The sequence below is a fragment of the Delphinus delphis genome, chromosome 11, assembly GCF_949987515.2.
Source record: "Delphinus delphis chromosome 11, mDelDel1.2, whole genome shotgun sequence".
Lineage (NCBI taxonomy): Eukaryota > Metazoa > Chordata > Mammalia > Artiodactyla > Delphinidae > Delphinus > Delphinus delphis.
In genome coordinates this window covers 49,199,504-49,215,271 of record NC_082693.1, presented here as the reverse complement: position 1 = coordinate 49,215,271, position 15,768 = coordinate 49,199,504, and the positions used below count along the sequence as shown (strand labels likewise).

General features: G+C 35.2%; 1 protein-coding gene across 3 annotated transcripts in view; it reads right to left on the bottom strand.

The window, feature by feature from the left end:
* MON2 (MON2 homolog, regulator of endosome-to-Golgi trafficking) overlaps positions 1-15,768 on the bottom strand; it is a 122,255-nt gene that overhangs the window by 40,167 nt on the left and 66,320 nt on the right. For all 3 annotated transcript variants that reach the window (XM_060025142.1, XM_060025143.1, XM_060025144.2), the window contains exons 20-25: positions 14,437-14,538; positions 13,215-13,325; positions 11,552-11,727; positions 9,573-9,735; positions 5,277-5,570; positions 3,040-3,238 (exon numbers count right to left, since the gene is read on the bottom strand). In XM_060025142.1, coding sequence (XP_059881125.1) covers positions 3,040-3,238; positions 5,277-5,570; positions 9,573-9,735; positions 11,552-11,727; positions 13,215-13,325; positions 14,437-14,538 — 1,045 coding nt within the window. The remainder of the gene's footprint in view (positions 1-3,039; positions 3,239-5,276; positions 5,571-9,572; positions 9,736-11,551; positions 11,728-13,214; positions 13,326-14,436; positions 14,539-15,768) is intronic.

Below are 15,768 nucleotides of genomic sequence, written 5' to 3'. Positions count from 1 at the left end.
TAAAAAATTTTTGTCAGCTACAGGAACATACAGCATCAAGAAGAGGACAATGAGTATATCAAACACGGTTTTGGTCTTAAAAATAAAACTCTGTAAATGTATGTATACATGTTTCTATTCTAGTACTTCTGCCTAAGGAGAACAGAATAAAAACTTAAGAGGGTGAAAACAAAAACTTTTCAGTAACATCTTCAGTCTATCCATCTACCTTTATTAGTGATTAAGTAAGATGTTCCCATTCTTAAGCATATTGGAAAAGTTATAACAATGATACACGTTTTTTTATCCGTCTAAATGTTTAAAATAAACTGTAAATCATACTCCATAAAAATCTTAACTTTACACTTTGGTTTTCATATTTAAATAATTTTACAGTTGTGGAATTTTCTTAAACATTTTTCCCCCATCAGTGAGTTGCCAGGAGAAAATGCACCATAAAGATTAGACTGTCCTTTTACAATGAGTCTAAATTTATTTCTCCCATGTAAAACCGAGTCGACTGATCTACCATCAGCAGAGCATGGGCTGAATGGTAGCTGTTGTTTCCACTAATCAATTCAATCTCTTGCTCTACTCCTGTGACCAACTAAGCACATTTATAATGAAACTCTCTATGGCCCGGTGTGGTTTGTTCCTATGAAGCCCAGCAAAAAATGATCTTGTTCCTACAGACATCTAGCCCAATGGCTTTGTTAGTAGCATGGATTATTACCCACCTATTTGTATTTAAATAATGCAAAAATCAGAGGAACTGACATTCTGCAAAGGATAACATAAGTAGGCTATGAAATAGAGATAATCGAGGTTTAAAGAATTTCACTTCACAAAAGCTATCAAAGACTAGATGTTTTTTCAAGAAGGGATAAACCCATATATGACTGAGGAAGCATTCAGTTAATTGGAAAGCTGGAACTAAGTCTGGTATAAAACAGTAAGTATTGCTCTGCCTTTACAGGATAAATGATAACACTTGCCCAGTTATATGCCTCTTCCTCTCCATACATTTTAAAAAAAAAATTGAAGTATAATTTACATACAATAAAAAACAGATTTTTCAGTAAGCTGTTCAAAGAGTTTAAAAAATTTTTGTCTAAAAACTATCAAAACAACAAAACAAAATACTTCTGCTTGTTGCCATTCCAGTCCAAAAGTCAGATGAAACATTACATTTCCCCACCAGAATGGTGACCAAGTCTCAGATTTAGAATATTCTATGCCATAGTTAGGAAAAAACCCAGCAATTCTTTCATTAATATATTCTATGTCTAGGAAGAAGTCTTCTTTCTAAAAGACTAGGTATAATTATATATTGCACATGGTTATGTTAAAAATATTAACCGCATTATTTAAAAATATTTAAAAAATTTTTTATACAATTTTTAAAGGTTACACTCTATTTACAATTATTACAAAATACTGGCTATATTCCAGTGTTGTAAAATACATCCTTGCAGCCTATCTTATACCCAATAGTTTGCAGCTCCCAGTCCTCCACCCCTGTATTGCCCCACTTGCCCCTGTTACAAAAAATCATCAAAGCTACATGAACTGCATCATGTCTTCATTTAAAAAAATCTAAATCTATTAGTTCTTAGCTTTTAAGATAAAGTAACTATCACAGAGGTATTAAAAACGATGCTTATTTGTCAAAACTCAGCAAACATACAGTTAAGATTGGCACATTTCATTATATGTAAATTTTACATGAAAACAAAAAACTAAGATTTAAAATGTATACGTATGTACATTATATATATATATGTATATGTATACATAAAATAGAGAGAGCCCTAAAGTGTACATGATGAACACCACACAAAAATGCCCACGAAAAGAGTAAATATGCTTATGCTTTAACGTAATGGGGGGGAAGCCAACCATAAAATAATAAATTAAAAAAATAATATGTACTTGTTCACAATTATGTACAAAAGTACTTCTGTTCACTTTTCTCAACCACTCCCAGCCCTACCACCAGAATTGAAGGAAGTTATTATAATCTACACCAGAGTTTCTCAATCTCAATACTACTGACATTTTGGGTTGGATAACTCTTTGTTGTAGGGGCTATCCTGTGCATTGTAAGATGTGTAGCAGCATCCCTGGCTGCTACTCCCCCCAGAAGCCAGTAGTGCATGTTCTTCCCCAGTTGTGACAACCAAAACTGTCTCCAGACATTGTCAAATATCCTGTGGGGGGAGGGAGTAGGTTGGGCAAAATTGGCCCTGGTTGAGAGGCATTGATCTACACAACCAAGTTTCCTCACCAGTCTAACAGTATCCTACCATTCTTCTTTGTGGCCATTCCATTCCACACATACCATCTGAAGTGATATTTCTGGACTGCATATCTGATCACATCACATCATGGATTAAAACCTGCCAGTGCTCTTAGAATAAAGTCTTAACTTTTGAACATAACCTACAAAGTGTTCCATGCTCTGGCCTCTCTCTACCTCTACAACCTCATGTGGAATTACACTTTTCTGTGTTCTCTTCATTCCAGACCTTCAAACATGCCGGGGTCCCCACCATCCCCATCTCCTCAATCTTCTCCCATCTCTTTTACACATTCTCTCTGCCTGTAAGGCTCTTCCCAGTTCCTCCTGCCCTTGCCTGATGAACTACTACTCAGATAAAATACTGGTTTCTCAGGGAAGCCTATACATACCTCACTGGCCTGGTCAAATATCTATTATAAGCACACAATCTATTATAAGCTCCTTTTAGCACTGATCATTGTAGCAATTTTGTATTTATTTATGTAATTATAGCTCTTCCCTCATACCCATGATATAGCAAGGACATTGTATCCCTAGAGACTCACCCACAGTAGGTGCACATTACATACTTTTTCAGTGAAATGAATGAAAACGTGCATGCTCGTGCACACACCACACGTAACACAAAGACTGGCAGTTAAGATGGATTCTTCTTGGAAAGTAGCATTGTATATGAACTTTAAAGAATCTCCTGTATTTTCCAAATTTCCTTTAACATTAATTACTTGTATCCTCAGGAAAAAAATAAGTGTATCTACCTAAAGGTTGCAGTAAATATCTTCTAGTGTTGAAGATTCTTGCTACTCCGGCCAATGTTAAAACCCATGTCTCAGCCCATTGCTTCTCTGCTGTGTCCCTTGAATGATGAATGAGAATATTGCCACCTCCGGACTCAATCTTTTCTTTGTCTGCTGTGGTAGAAGACTCTCGAACTCGGTCCAATAGATGAAAGAGAACCTAAATATTTATAACAATGCATATAAAAAGTATTGATAACACAGCTTAAGTAACAGCATAGAAAATTAGGCATTGTTACAAAGAATTACACCTGACATTCTGATCAATCCCCATATATTAGACGAAACTGACCAACTGAGGTATCCTTATATTAAGTTTATCCTTAAGGTCATGGAATATGAAAAATTAAAATAAATTGGATAGACTATTGTCTAAGACTTACTGAGCTGAGGTGCCAATGGAGCATCTAGGGGGTAACGTACAAGAAGGGAATGAAGCTAAGGAGAGGGATCCAGGCAAATATATAACTATGAGTGACATCTGGACAGAGGTTACTGCTGAAACTTCAGGACTGGATGAAGGTGCTTGAAAAAAATCAAGCAGGAAGCGGTTGGGATTTGGGGAATGTTTACATTTAAAATGTAGAATCAGAGGAAGTAATAGGAGCCCAAAAAATAAAATAAAAATTGAGTAGAGAAGCACACGCATGCTGTGGAACACAAGCCAAAGGAAGAGAAATTTCAAGGAAAAAATAATCAGCAGTATTAAATGCTACAAAAAATGAGCAGGATAAGGATTGAGCATGGGGCAAGAGACTTGGCAATTAGAAGACTACCTGTAGAGCCTATGAACAATTTGTGTGGTTCTAAAAATATGGTCTCAGAACCATCAGCATCACCCAGGAGCTTCACAGACATGCAAATTCTCAGTCCTTGCGCCAGGGTTTGAAAGAAATCAGAAACTCTAGGGGGTTGGGGACAGTGGCTCAAGCAATTTGTTCTTTATTAAGTCCTCTAGGAGATTCTGTTACATGCTAAGGTTTAAGATACTCTGAAGTAGAATAATCTGGATATCAAATTACAAGGGGGTAAGGGAATGCAGGGGAATTGAGAAAGAAAAAAAGTTATTGAGATTTAGGCAGCAAGATTAACAATGAAGCTGTCTGAAAAGAAAACAGAAATCAGAGAAAATATCAGTTTGTTTTTTAAAACAGTAAAGGACTCTGCAGCATGTTTGTGAACTGAGAAGCCAGGGGATAGAGTTGAAACAGAAGACACAAGAGAGGACTTCCCTGGTGGTCCAGTGGTTAAGACTACTCTTCCAATGCAGGGGGCCCGGGTAAGATCCCTGACATCCCTCATGCCGCGTGGTGCAGCTAGTTAAAAAAAAAAAAACAACGAAAAAAAAACAGAAGACATAGGAGTGGGGAGCAGGGCTTTTAATTATTTTTATTAGGGAACATATTAATTTTTTAAGAAGACATTCTGGGGTCTTTTTATTAAACTGAAAACACTGTTACATACAATGAAGGTTTACCATTTTGCCTACCATCAAACTTGCTGATTTCAAAAATTCACAAAAGCAATGGAAGGATTATAAATAGAATTTTATTAAAATGGAACAGATTAAACAAAAAACAGAGAGCTTTTAGCAAAGAGGGGATGCTCACTAACAAGCTGTTGACCCTGTAAGAACATTTTAAAAAGAAGATAAAATTGAAAAATTAAAAAAATGAAACTGCATATTTAATGAACGAACATGGAATTTACAAATTGGAGGTGGTTTTTGTTTGGTGAGCCTGCAAGTAAATTTCACTACTGGTGAAAATTTTCATTTGACTATATTATATTTGAATTATAGGTAGTGGTTTAGCAACTACTAGTTCTATTACCACAGGGGAAAACGAGGAGAAAGGGAAGTGCAAAGGAGATAAAGAGATAAAAAGATGAGGCTTTTAGTATTTAATCTGATCTATGTCAGGTGCAATTAAAAATACGACAAAGCTAACATTTTCTGTTTTGCCAAATGCACAGACGGAAACTCTTCTTTAAAAATTAATAGGAAGAAAAAGAATATAAATGTATAACTGAATCACATTCAGTGAAAGTGAAACTAACACATTTTAAATCAACTAGAGTTCAATAAAAAAACTAAAAATTAAAAAAATTTTTTTTAAATTAATAGGAACAAGTTTAATTGAAAAAGTATATAAGCATGTCTCAATTAAGAACTGATAACTGAAGCTATTTTACAGTACCTTCCAAATAACAGTGTGCCACGTTGAGGGCTGTAATAAAGTTCCATGTGCACCAATTGTCGAAAATAGAGTTTGCCCTGCACTCTTCCTGACAGCAGGACGGGGGTCCACACATAGTTCACCCAATTTTGCATAAAGACACAACCACAAACAATCAAACGGTGGTGCAGGGTGGAACGGCCGATTTAAAACCACTCCTTTTTCTTCTGCCTGCTTTTGCTGTGCTGCTTCTTCGTTATTTAATTCTTTTTCAATAGTTTCTCCTCTTTGGAAAAAATAATCTGAAATATTCCACTAAAAAGCAAAGGAGAAAATATCAATTTATTCATAGATTTTATTTTAAACACATAGATATGCAACACATACTTTTTCAGAATTAAAAAAACAATTATTTCAGAAACTCCTTTTCTAGTAGAATGGATTTAATGAAAATATCTCCTCTTCTGTCAAGTGTCTCTGACTGATTTCAGAATTTGAGGGAGCAATCTTATGCTAACATTAATAATTTGAAAAAATTGGTGCAGTCAATGTGGAAAACAGTATGGAGGTTCCTCAAAAAACTAAAAATAGAACTACCATATGATCCAGAAATTCCACTCCTAGATATATATTTGGAAAAAATGAAAACACTAATTTGAAAAGACACATGCACCCCAATGTTCATAGCAGCACTATTTACAATAGCCAGGATATAGAGTTACCTAAGTGCCCATCAACAGATGAATGGATAAAGAAGATGTGGTAGCTAGATAGGTAAATAAATAGATTGTATGTATTATATATATATCTGTCTATATCTCTCTCTATATATATACACGTACACACACACGCACACACACACACACACACACACACACGATGGAATACTACTCAGCCATAAAGAAGAATGAAAATTTGCCTTTTTCAACAACATGGATGAACCTGGAAGGTATTATGGTTAGTGAAATAAGTCAGACAAAGAAAGACAAATACTGTATGTTATCATTTATATGCAGAATCTAAGATGAGTCAAACAAATGAATACAACAACAGAGAAAGAGACTCATACAGAACAAACTAGAGGGGAGATGGAAGTGGGACAGGACAACATAGGAATAGGAGATTAAGAGGTATAAACTACTATGTATAAAATAAACAAGCTACAAGGAAATATTGTAAAGCACAGGGAGTAGAGCCAATATTCTATAATAACTTTAAATGGAGTATAATCATAAAAATTTTTAATCACTATGTTGTATACCTGAAACTAATATAATATTATAAATCAACTATACCTCAATAAACAAAAGAAAAAAGAAAACAAGTTGGTTCTACCTAGAAAGTTGAACATGCACATACATAAAGACCCAGCAATTCCAATGTAGGCTATGTGCCCTCAAAAAATTCCTTGCACTAGTGCAAGAATCTTTATGACAGCATTGTTCATAACTGCAAAGATCAAGAAATAATCCAAATGTTCACCAAAGGTAGACTGGATCATTAAATTGTGGTATAATCATAAAATGAAATACTGCATGATTAAATCACCAGGAGTGAATCTCAAAAATAAATGTTGAGCAAAGAAACAACAGAAGATTAAAGTATGATTCTACTTATTCTGTTTCATAAACAGGCAACTGCAAACAATATATTATTTAAGTGTAAAAGCATAAAGTGATAAAAAACTATACAGAAAAACAGGGAAGCAAGTAACAGAAATTTCAGGATACAAATGACTTTGACAGAGGAGACCAGTGCAATCTGAGAGGGGCATATGAAGGGTCTTAAGTAGGGTGATGTGCCATTTCCTGGCTTGGGTGATGGGTACTGAGGTGTCTGGGTGTATCTTTACTTCACAGTAAAAATTAAAAGAAATGAAGGACAATGAAAAAGAAACAAAATGTTTAATATGAAAAATTTCAAGAACATACAGAAAAACAGGGAGAATATATCAATATACTGATATAACCACCACATCTAGATATAACAATTGTTAACATTTTGTCATATTTTCTTCATGCCTATATTTTATAATCTCTACTAGAAAAGGCTTTTAAAAACATAACCATGATACCATTATTAACCTAACAAAATTATTAAACAATCCCTTACTATCATTTAATAATATTTTGTAATTTCATACACACACACACACACAAAAAGAGGGTGCTAGGAAAACTGGACAGCTACATGTAAAAGAATGAAGTTAGAACCCTCCCTTACACCATACACAACAATAAACTCAAAATGGATTAGAAACCTAAATGTAAGACCGGACACTATAAAACTCTGAGAAGAAAACATAGGAAGAACACTCTTTGACATAAATCACAGCAAGATCTTTTCTGACCCACCTCCTAGAGCACTGGAAATAAAAATAAACAAATGGGACCTCATGAAACTTAAAAGCTTTTGCACAGCAAAGGAAACTTTTTTTTTTTTTTGCGGTACGCGGGCCTCTCACTGTTGTGGCCTCTCCTGTTGCGGAACACAGGCTCCGGATGCACAGGCTCAGCGGCCATGGCTCACGGGCCCAGCCGCTCCGTGGCATGTGGGATCTTCCAGGACCAGGGCACGAACCCGTGTCCCCTGCATCAGCAGGCGGACTCTCAACCACTGCGCCACCAGGGAAGCCCCAAAGGAAACTTTAAACAAGACGAAAAGACAACCCTCAGAATGGAAGAAAATATTTGCAAACGAATCAACGGACAAAGAATTAATCTCCAAAATATATAAACAGCTCATGCGGTTCAACATTTAAAAAACAAACAACCCAATCCAAAAATGGGCAGAAGACCTAAATAGACATTTCACCAAAGAAGACATACCGATGGCCAAAAGGCACAGAAAAAGCTGCTCGGACTTCCCTGGTGGTGCAGTGGTTGAGAATCCGTCTGCCAAGCAGGGGACAAGGGTTCGAGCCCTGGTCCGGGAAGATCTCACATGCCGCAAAGCAACTAAGCCCGTGCACCACAACTACTGAGCCTGTACTCTAGAGCCCGTGAGCCACAACTACTGAGCCTGCATGCCACAACTACTGAAGCTCACGTGCCTAGAGCCCACGCTCCGTAACAAGAGAAGCCACCACAATGAGAAGCCCACACACCGCAACGAAAAGTAGCCCCTGCTCTCCGCAACTAGAGAAAGCCCGCGCGCAACGAAGACCCAACGCAGCCATAAATGAATAAATAAACAAATTTAGAAATAAAAAAAAATAAGAAGCATGAAGGCTTAAAAACAAAAAACAAAAGCTGCTCAACATCACTAATTATTAGAGAAATACAAATCAAAACTACAATGAGGTATCACCTCACACCGGTTGGAATGGGCATCATCAGAAAACCTACAAACAACATATGCTGGGGAGGGTGTGGAGAAAAGGGAACCCTCTTGCACTGTTGGTGGGAATGTAAATTGATACAGCCACTATGGAGAACAGTATGGAGGTTCCTTAAAAAACTAAAAATAGAATTATCATATGACCCAGCAATCCCACCACTGGGCATATACCCTGAGAAAACCATAATTCAAAAAGACACATGCACATCAATGTTCAGTGCAGCACTACTTACAATAGCCAGGTCATGCAAGCAACCTAAATGCCCATTGACAGATGAATGGATAAAGAAGATGTGGTACATGTACACAATGGAATATTACTCAGCCATAAAAAGGAGCGAAATTGGGTCATTTGTTCAGATGTGGATGGACCTAGAGACTGTGATACAGAGTGAAGTAAGTCAGAAAGAGAAAAACAAATACCGTATATTAATGCATATATGTGGAATCTAGAAAAAGGGTACAGATGAACCAGTTTGCAAGGCAGAAATAGAGACACAGATGTAGAGAACAAATGTATGGACACCAAGAGGGGGAAAGGGGGTAGTGGTGGTGGTAGGATGAACTGGGAGATTGGGATTGACATATATACACTAATATGTATAAAACAGATAATAAGAACCTGCTGTATAAAAAAATAAATAAAATTAAATTTAAAAAGAAATCAATTACCCTTCACAGCAGAGTCAACTGAACATTTCTCTTGTATGTACTATTATTTGTTTACTAAATTCTCCCATAACAAACCTTACAAAAGCCAAATTTCAGCTCAATATATCAAAATTATTCCAAATACTCTGCTTTTAAATAATTATTTCTTAAATGATATTTTTTAACCCTTCATACAAGGTATAAGTTTGGTACTGAAAAGTCATTTAAATGACTCCTATAGAGTCAAAAGCATAGCATTAGCTTGGCATTCACTCTCAGTTGCAAACAGTGATTTCTAGATTATATAAGGAAGGCAATGATACTTACCAATAAACCTATTGAAGTTAAACTAATATTAAGTTCTTGGTTATGAAGTCCAAAGCTACCTGCAACATCTACAACTATCTGCAGGCAAGTGCAAGGCATTGTTGGTAGAAAATCTGTCACAACCAACTGAAGACACTGGAATGCAGTTCGTATCAAGGATTCTCTGAAAATACAAAAGAAAAGAAATTTATACTCATGTATTTAACAGAAATGCAAGGAAAAATATATACCTTACAATAATTTGAAGTAAAATTTTATTTTAAAATTCGAACAAGAAAATTTTCCCTAACATAGATCATAGAGTACTTCATCATTTACATAAATGTAAAAAAAGATATGCTTACTTAAAAATAATTAACAAATAAAAATAAAGTACTCACAGGAATAAGAAATAAGTAAACTAAAAAAAAAAAGAAACTATGTACTAATGCCATATTATTTCTATTGCATCAATTAGTCAAACAAAACATAGACATTGAATGAAAAAGGGAAATTGGATACAGCTACTTTCTCACCACTGTACCCTCAGTAACTAGCATGGTGCCTAGCACAGGAGAATACACACAATTCACTCACTGAATGAAAATGAGTTCCTTATTCTTTTATAGCTATACTATATTTTATTTAAAATTCTACATCTAGTCTGTAAAAGTAAAGAGTAATTTTGTATTTCAAATGAAGACAATAAGAAGTATATGGTTTTGGAGAAAAATTCTGGTGGTGAAAAAAATAATAAAAACATTAAAACAGCTAACACTTTGAGCATTTACTATATCATATACATTCTAAGTATTTTACAAGTATTAATTAATTTCATCCTTACAACACACTCTATTTTATAACTGTTCGGATGATCTAGGCTTTGGCTGACATCTTTCCACTTTAATCATCTTGTATTTTATAGTATATAAGGAAATTTGTTATTACAGATAAATAAGAAAAATTAATTTTCCACAGGAGTCTCAAGCATTTCAATCATGTAAAACTCCTAAACTAGTCATCAAAACAAGGTTAAGTCCTGCCACAGAATTACAGACAAATATATCCAAATGTTTGCTAAATCTCACCACTGCAATGTACTACCTTAAATTAAACAAGTCCATACATTTCCTCCAACTGTGCTCTTCCTTCTGTATTCCCTATTTAGTTAATAATACCACCATCCACTAAGCTGCCTAAGTCACAAATCTTGGAGTCATCCCTGACTCTGTCTGCTATTTCTGCCTTCACCCCAACAGTCAATCTATTAAGTAGCTCAAATCCGTCTCCTATTTCTAGAGAGCGCTGCAGGATTTCCCATTTACCCCTCCATGCTACTGACATAATGAGGTATCTCAAACACATAACAAATCACATCATTCCTCTGCTTAGAATCCTAAAATTCCTCCCAAATGTACTGAGGATAAGTCCAAATAATTTATAAAGGCATATAAGGTCCTTTATAGTTTTGGCTCTGCCCCACTCCACAGGCATATACCCCTCCCACTGGAGTCCTATTCTTTTGTAGCATAACAAACTACTCTGTTACTAGGGCTCTAGGCCTTGTTCCTTTTCCACAGGTTTCTACTTTCAGAGCAGGAACTACTTATCCATGTAATCAGGCTAACTAGCAAGTATAGCATATATAGAGAGGTCAAACACTAAATGCTCATTTACATCTTACCAAATTGTTTACCAAAAGGAAACTCAGCCTTTGGATGTGTTTCAAAGTTTGTTAGATTGATGCATTTTTCTTATTGTTAAGTAAGAACCTTGTATTCATGTATAAATGGCAAAGAAACAGCAATTTTTCCATCCTTCCAAAACAAACGTGAGCCCTAAGAATTCCCTATAGCCACTTGAAGGTAGGGTAAGAAAAACTATTCTAGATCTTAAACTTAAGCAGGAAGGGCATACATAAAAAATTAACCATCATCCCAAGATTTTAGGAGGGATTCCCTTTCCCTATCACTTTTTGGATGTTAATTTTAAACACTTACCCTTGATCATTTCTGATTGCTCCCATAACTCCAAGCACTAACGGCCATCCAGGCCCAAGACTGTCTCCCTGACTCTGCAGAATCTGCAACACACATTCTAATTGCTTGAGTCGGATATCTGGATGGTTAACACTGGACATCTCCTTTAATGGGTTCAGTAAAAGCAACTGCAGCCTCTGAAAAGGACGCAAGAGGCTAATTAGAAAGAGAAGTCCCAGAACACGGAAAGGCTCTGCTATTGCCTTTCAAGTTTAAATTCACCTCCACTCAGACTGCAATGGTAAAGAGAATTCTTTCAGTAAAATAAACATTGAAAAAGATTTCTCTAACAGTAATCATTAGGATTATTTTGTCATCTATGTCTTTTTTTTTAATAAGAGAAAATAAAAATCAATCTTCAAGATGCTACATTTCAGGATAAACAGGGAGTGATCTTATGTTAAAAGGTATTAATTATAGACACATATATAAATGAATCTCACTAAAGGAAATATATCTATATATACACCTAGCTCTATTTGGAGAGAAGAAAACAATTCCCAATTTCTAAAATTACCTTTCATTTACTCTAGTAATGCATACCCCATGTACTGAAATTTAAAAGTCTCAGTACTCCTAAAAATGAACAAGTACAGTAGACAAAGATGACATAAAACCACAAAATTTTTTTACTGTTGCAGAGTGAAAAAAGCACTTTGTTCTATTCTTTTCAGCATTTGAAAGCACTTGCTTCATTTTTAATTTTTTTCTCTCCAAGGATTCATTTATTTGGTTCACTGACTGAACAAACATTTATTAAGCTCTCACCATGTGCCAGGTATTAAGCTGGATGCTGAGGATATATACACAAACAGGGCTTTCGTTATAAAAAACTTAAATTGTAGTAGGAAAAAAATATGAAATCACTAAAATGAAAGCTCTATAGAAATGATCTTCTCTGTCCTGTTCATCATTCTATTCCCAGGCAGCTAAAATACTGCCTGGCATAGCATGCACTCAATATTATTTGTTGAGGAAATTTGTAGACTATAACTACATACAATACAGTGAGATAATAGGGCAATGGGAATGGCTATTAAATGCCTCATTCCTATTCCATCTTCAAATAATAAAACTTTGGTGTACTTTTTAGAAACTGTATAAGATATATGTGAATGATTATGGGAGTCAGGACAAAGGATTCATGACAAAAGTAAACTCTGAAAGTATACAATAACCTTTAAAAGTATTTAAAAATAAAAATCTATTTTATTGTGCTTTCCTCTTCTGCCACTTGTTTCTCCCAATGTAAGGGTAATGAGTGGGAAAAATAAAAATAGAGACAGGTAAGGACCAAAGGAAAAGAGGCTAATAAAGTATGGCCCCCAAATGAAGCCTTGGCACTGCATGAAGAGGAAAACTTCTAGATCGGGAGACCAATTCCAGGTAATTTATTAACTTAGTTCAGTGTTATTAACAAGAAAAAATTTTAATACAGATAATTCTAAAAATCTAGACATATCAACCTTCTGTAAGAGATCCATGGCCTACAAATAAAATAGAATATTAAGCAACAAGACCCACTTTTAGACTATCATCTATTTGATAAATTAAGAAAAGTTACACATAGGAGAGGATGATCTTACATTAAGTACTTTTAAAAAAGAGGTTTTTTTTTTTTTACCTGGTTTTGTGAAAGTGGAGGATCATGGTTAAATGTTAATCCTGCTTTAATAAGTGAAGTTAAAGCTTCTGCTCCCCATTCTCTCATTCGAGAGTTTGGATGCTGGCACACCTAAGGGTACACATGTGGAAAAAAATTAATATCTAATTTGTATACTTCAGCTATGCATCACACATCAGTTTGGGAAAAGAAAAATTAAAACATCACATTTTCTATTCTTTCATATGTAAAAAGTTATATCAAATGTGCATCAATAAAGGTTGAAGAATATAAGAAAATATCCAAAAGCTTACCTTCTGAATAAGAGGCAAGAGGAAGCAATAGAGAGACAGAAGATAAAAAATGAAACTAAACAAGTCACAGAAAAGAAAGGATTTCATAAAGGTAAATGATGTCATCAGAATAAACAAAAGCAGCAGATACTCAGGTTCCTAATCAGGTCTATCTTCATAATCAAACACTGAGCTAAAATTTGAAAAAACTTATTTTTTGCCATTTGATGACAACTACATAATGAAGAAATCTGCATATAATCTTTAATAGCTCATAAAAGTAATCCCAATAAAATGGAGGGAAAAAAAGAAAGAAAAGACAAGCACATTTTTTTCCTATTAAGAATAATACCTTTCTCAGATTACTAAAATAATGTGAAACAATCACAGCAACCTAAACCTAAACTGCACATAAACATGTATTCCATAGAAGCAGCTGTTAAGAAGCAGCTAATTCTTCAGATTCACCCCAGTCTGAATACAGGAGAAGAGAAATCCAAATAAAATTCCCTGGCACTATTTATAATTAGTGATACCAAATAGGTTTTTTCCCTTTGTAGAAGAGCTACCTCATAATCACAGGAAAGGCTGTAAAGGAGCAGTGTTTAGTATGAAGTCTCAGTGCTAACTGCCTTGAAGTTTCAGAACTAGCTGAAGGTGAGGGGATCAAAAGATTACATAATAAAAGAAAGGGGTCCCAAGCTATCAGCTGAAGGAGACTTCAGAGATTTCATTGATATATCACCCATTTTCAGTCAAAAAAGTCAACCTATTCCTTCACCAAAACAATTACTATAGAACTTTAGTTCCTGATAAAATATACAGACAGAAGTACAAGGAAAAAAATGTTAATGCTGATTTTTCTTATGGTTATCCACAATTATTAATTCACTGTGTATGTCTTTATCCTAAACAAAAAGTAAATATAATAATTAAGAAAAAGAGGTTACCTCAAGTAGATGGCCAGTTAGAGGTCTCCATAGAATTTCTATTCGGTGCATGTTAACTAGACCAGTTTCTAACAATTTGGCAACAGCAAAAAGAGATGGTTCCTAGAGAGAAAACATAATACATTTTTATATTATAAGGAGAATTTGAATATTTCACTTGTAAATAAAACTGAGGATACTGTGAAGAGCATGACTATAATTAATATATGATTAATTAGCAGTAAATAGAACAAAACCTCAGTTATCATAAGACAAGCCTTTCTGCCCACCCTCAAGTATCTAGAATAGCTCCTAATTGGAAAATTTGATTGAGAAGAGAATGCTTTAGTGGGGAAAGAGTGAAAATTCAAAAATTATACCAGACACACAGAATGGCTAGTCTTCTGACCAGAAGGAAAGAATTTGCCTATGGACTGAATTGTGACCCCCACCCCCCAAACTTCATATGCTGTAACTCTAACCCCCAGTCTGATGGTATATGGAGATAGGGTCTATATAGAGGTAATTCAGGTTAAATGAGATCATAAGGGTGGGGCCCCAACACGATAAGATTAATGTCCTTATAAGAAGAAACACCAAAGAGCTTGTGAGCTCAGGCACACTTCTTTTCCCTTTTCTTCCCCCTTTTCCCTCTCCCTTTCCCGCTCTCACTGCCATGTGAGGACACAGTGAGAAGGCAGCCATCTTTCAATCCAGGAAGAGCGTCCACACCAGAACTGATCATGCTGGCAACCTGATTTTGGACTTCCAGCTTCCAGAACTATGAGAAAATTAATTTTTATAGTTTAAGTTATCCAGTCTACAGTATTTTGTTATGGCAGGCTAAGCTGACTGATATATATTCTTATTAGTGAAGTCTTCAAATGCTCAGGGTTTATGTGTTAATATCAGGAAATATGAAAAAAAAAACCAAAAAGCAGAAAGGAGGCAACAGAGATCAGGGGAAAGAAGCGTGGCGTCAAGAAGAGGCAGAGATAAGCGTTGTCAGTTTAGACACTAACAGAAAAGTTGCAGAGACAGAAGACAAACCCCGTTCCTCAGTCGCTGGCATTTCAACAACAGAAAGGGAGTCAGTGTATCTCATAAGTGGCTAAATTAGAGTACCTGGTCCATGTGTTATAAGAACAGTTTCAGTAAAAAGATCAAAGGGCAACTATCTCTAACCCAATATTAATAGAGGTAGTAAAATATACTTAAATGAGAACTAAGCTAAAACCATGAGAATTTTTTGATGAGTGGCTGTGGTACTTCAAAAGGAGACAATGCATTAGAAAAAACAAAAGGCAACTGAAATTTTAAAAGCAAATTAAGAGGATAATAGTTTTACAATTT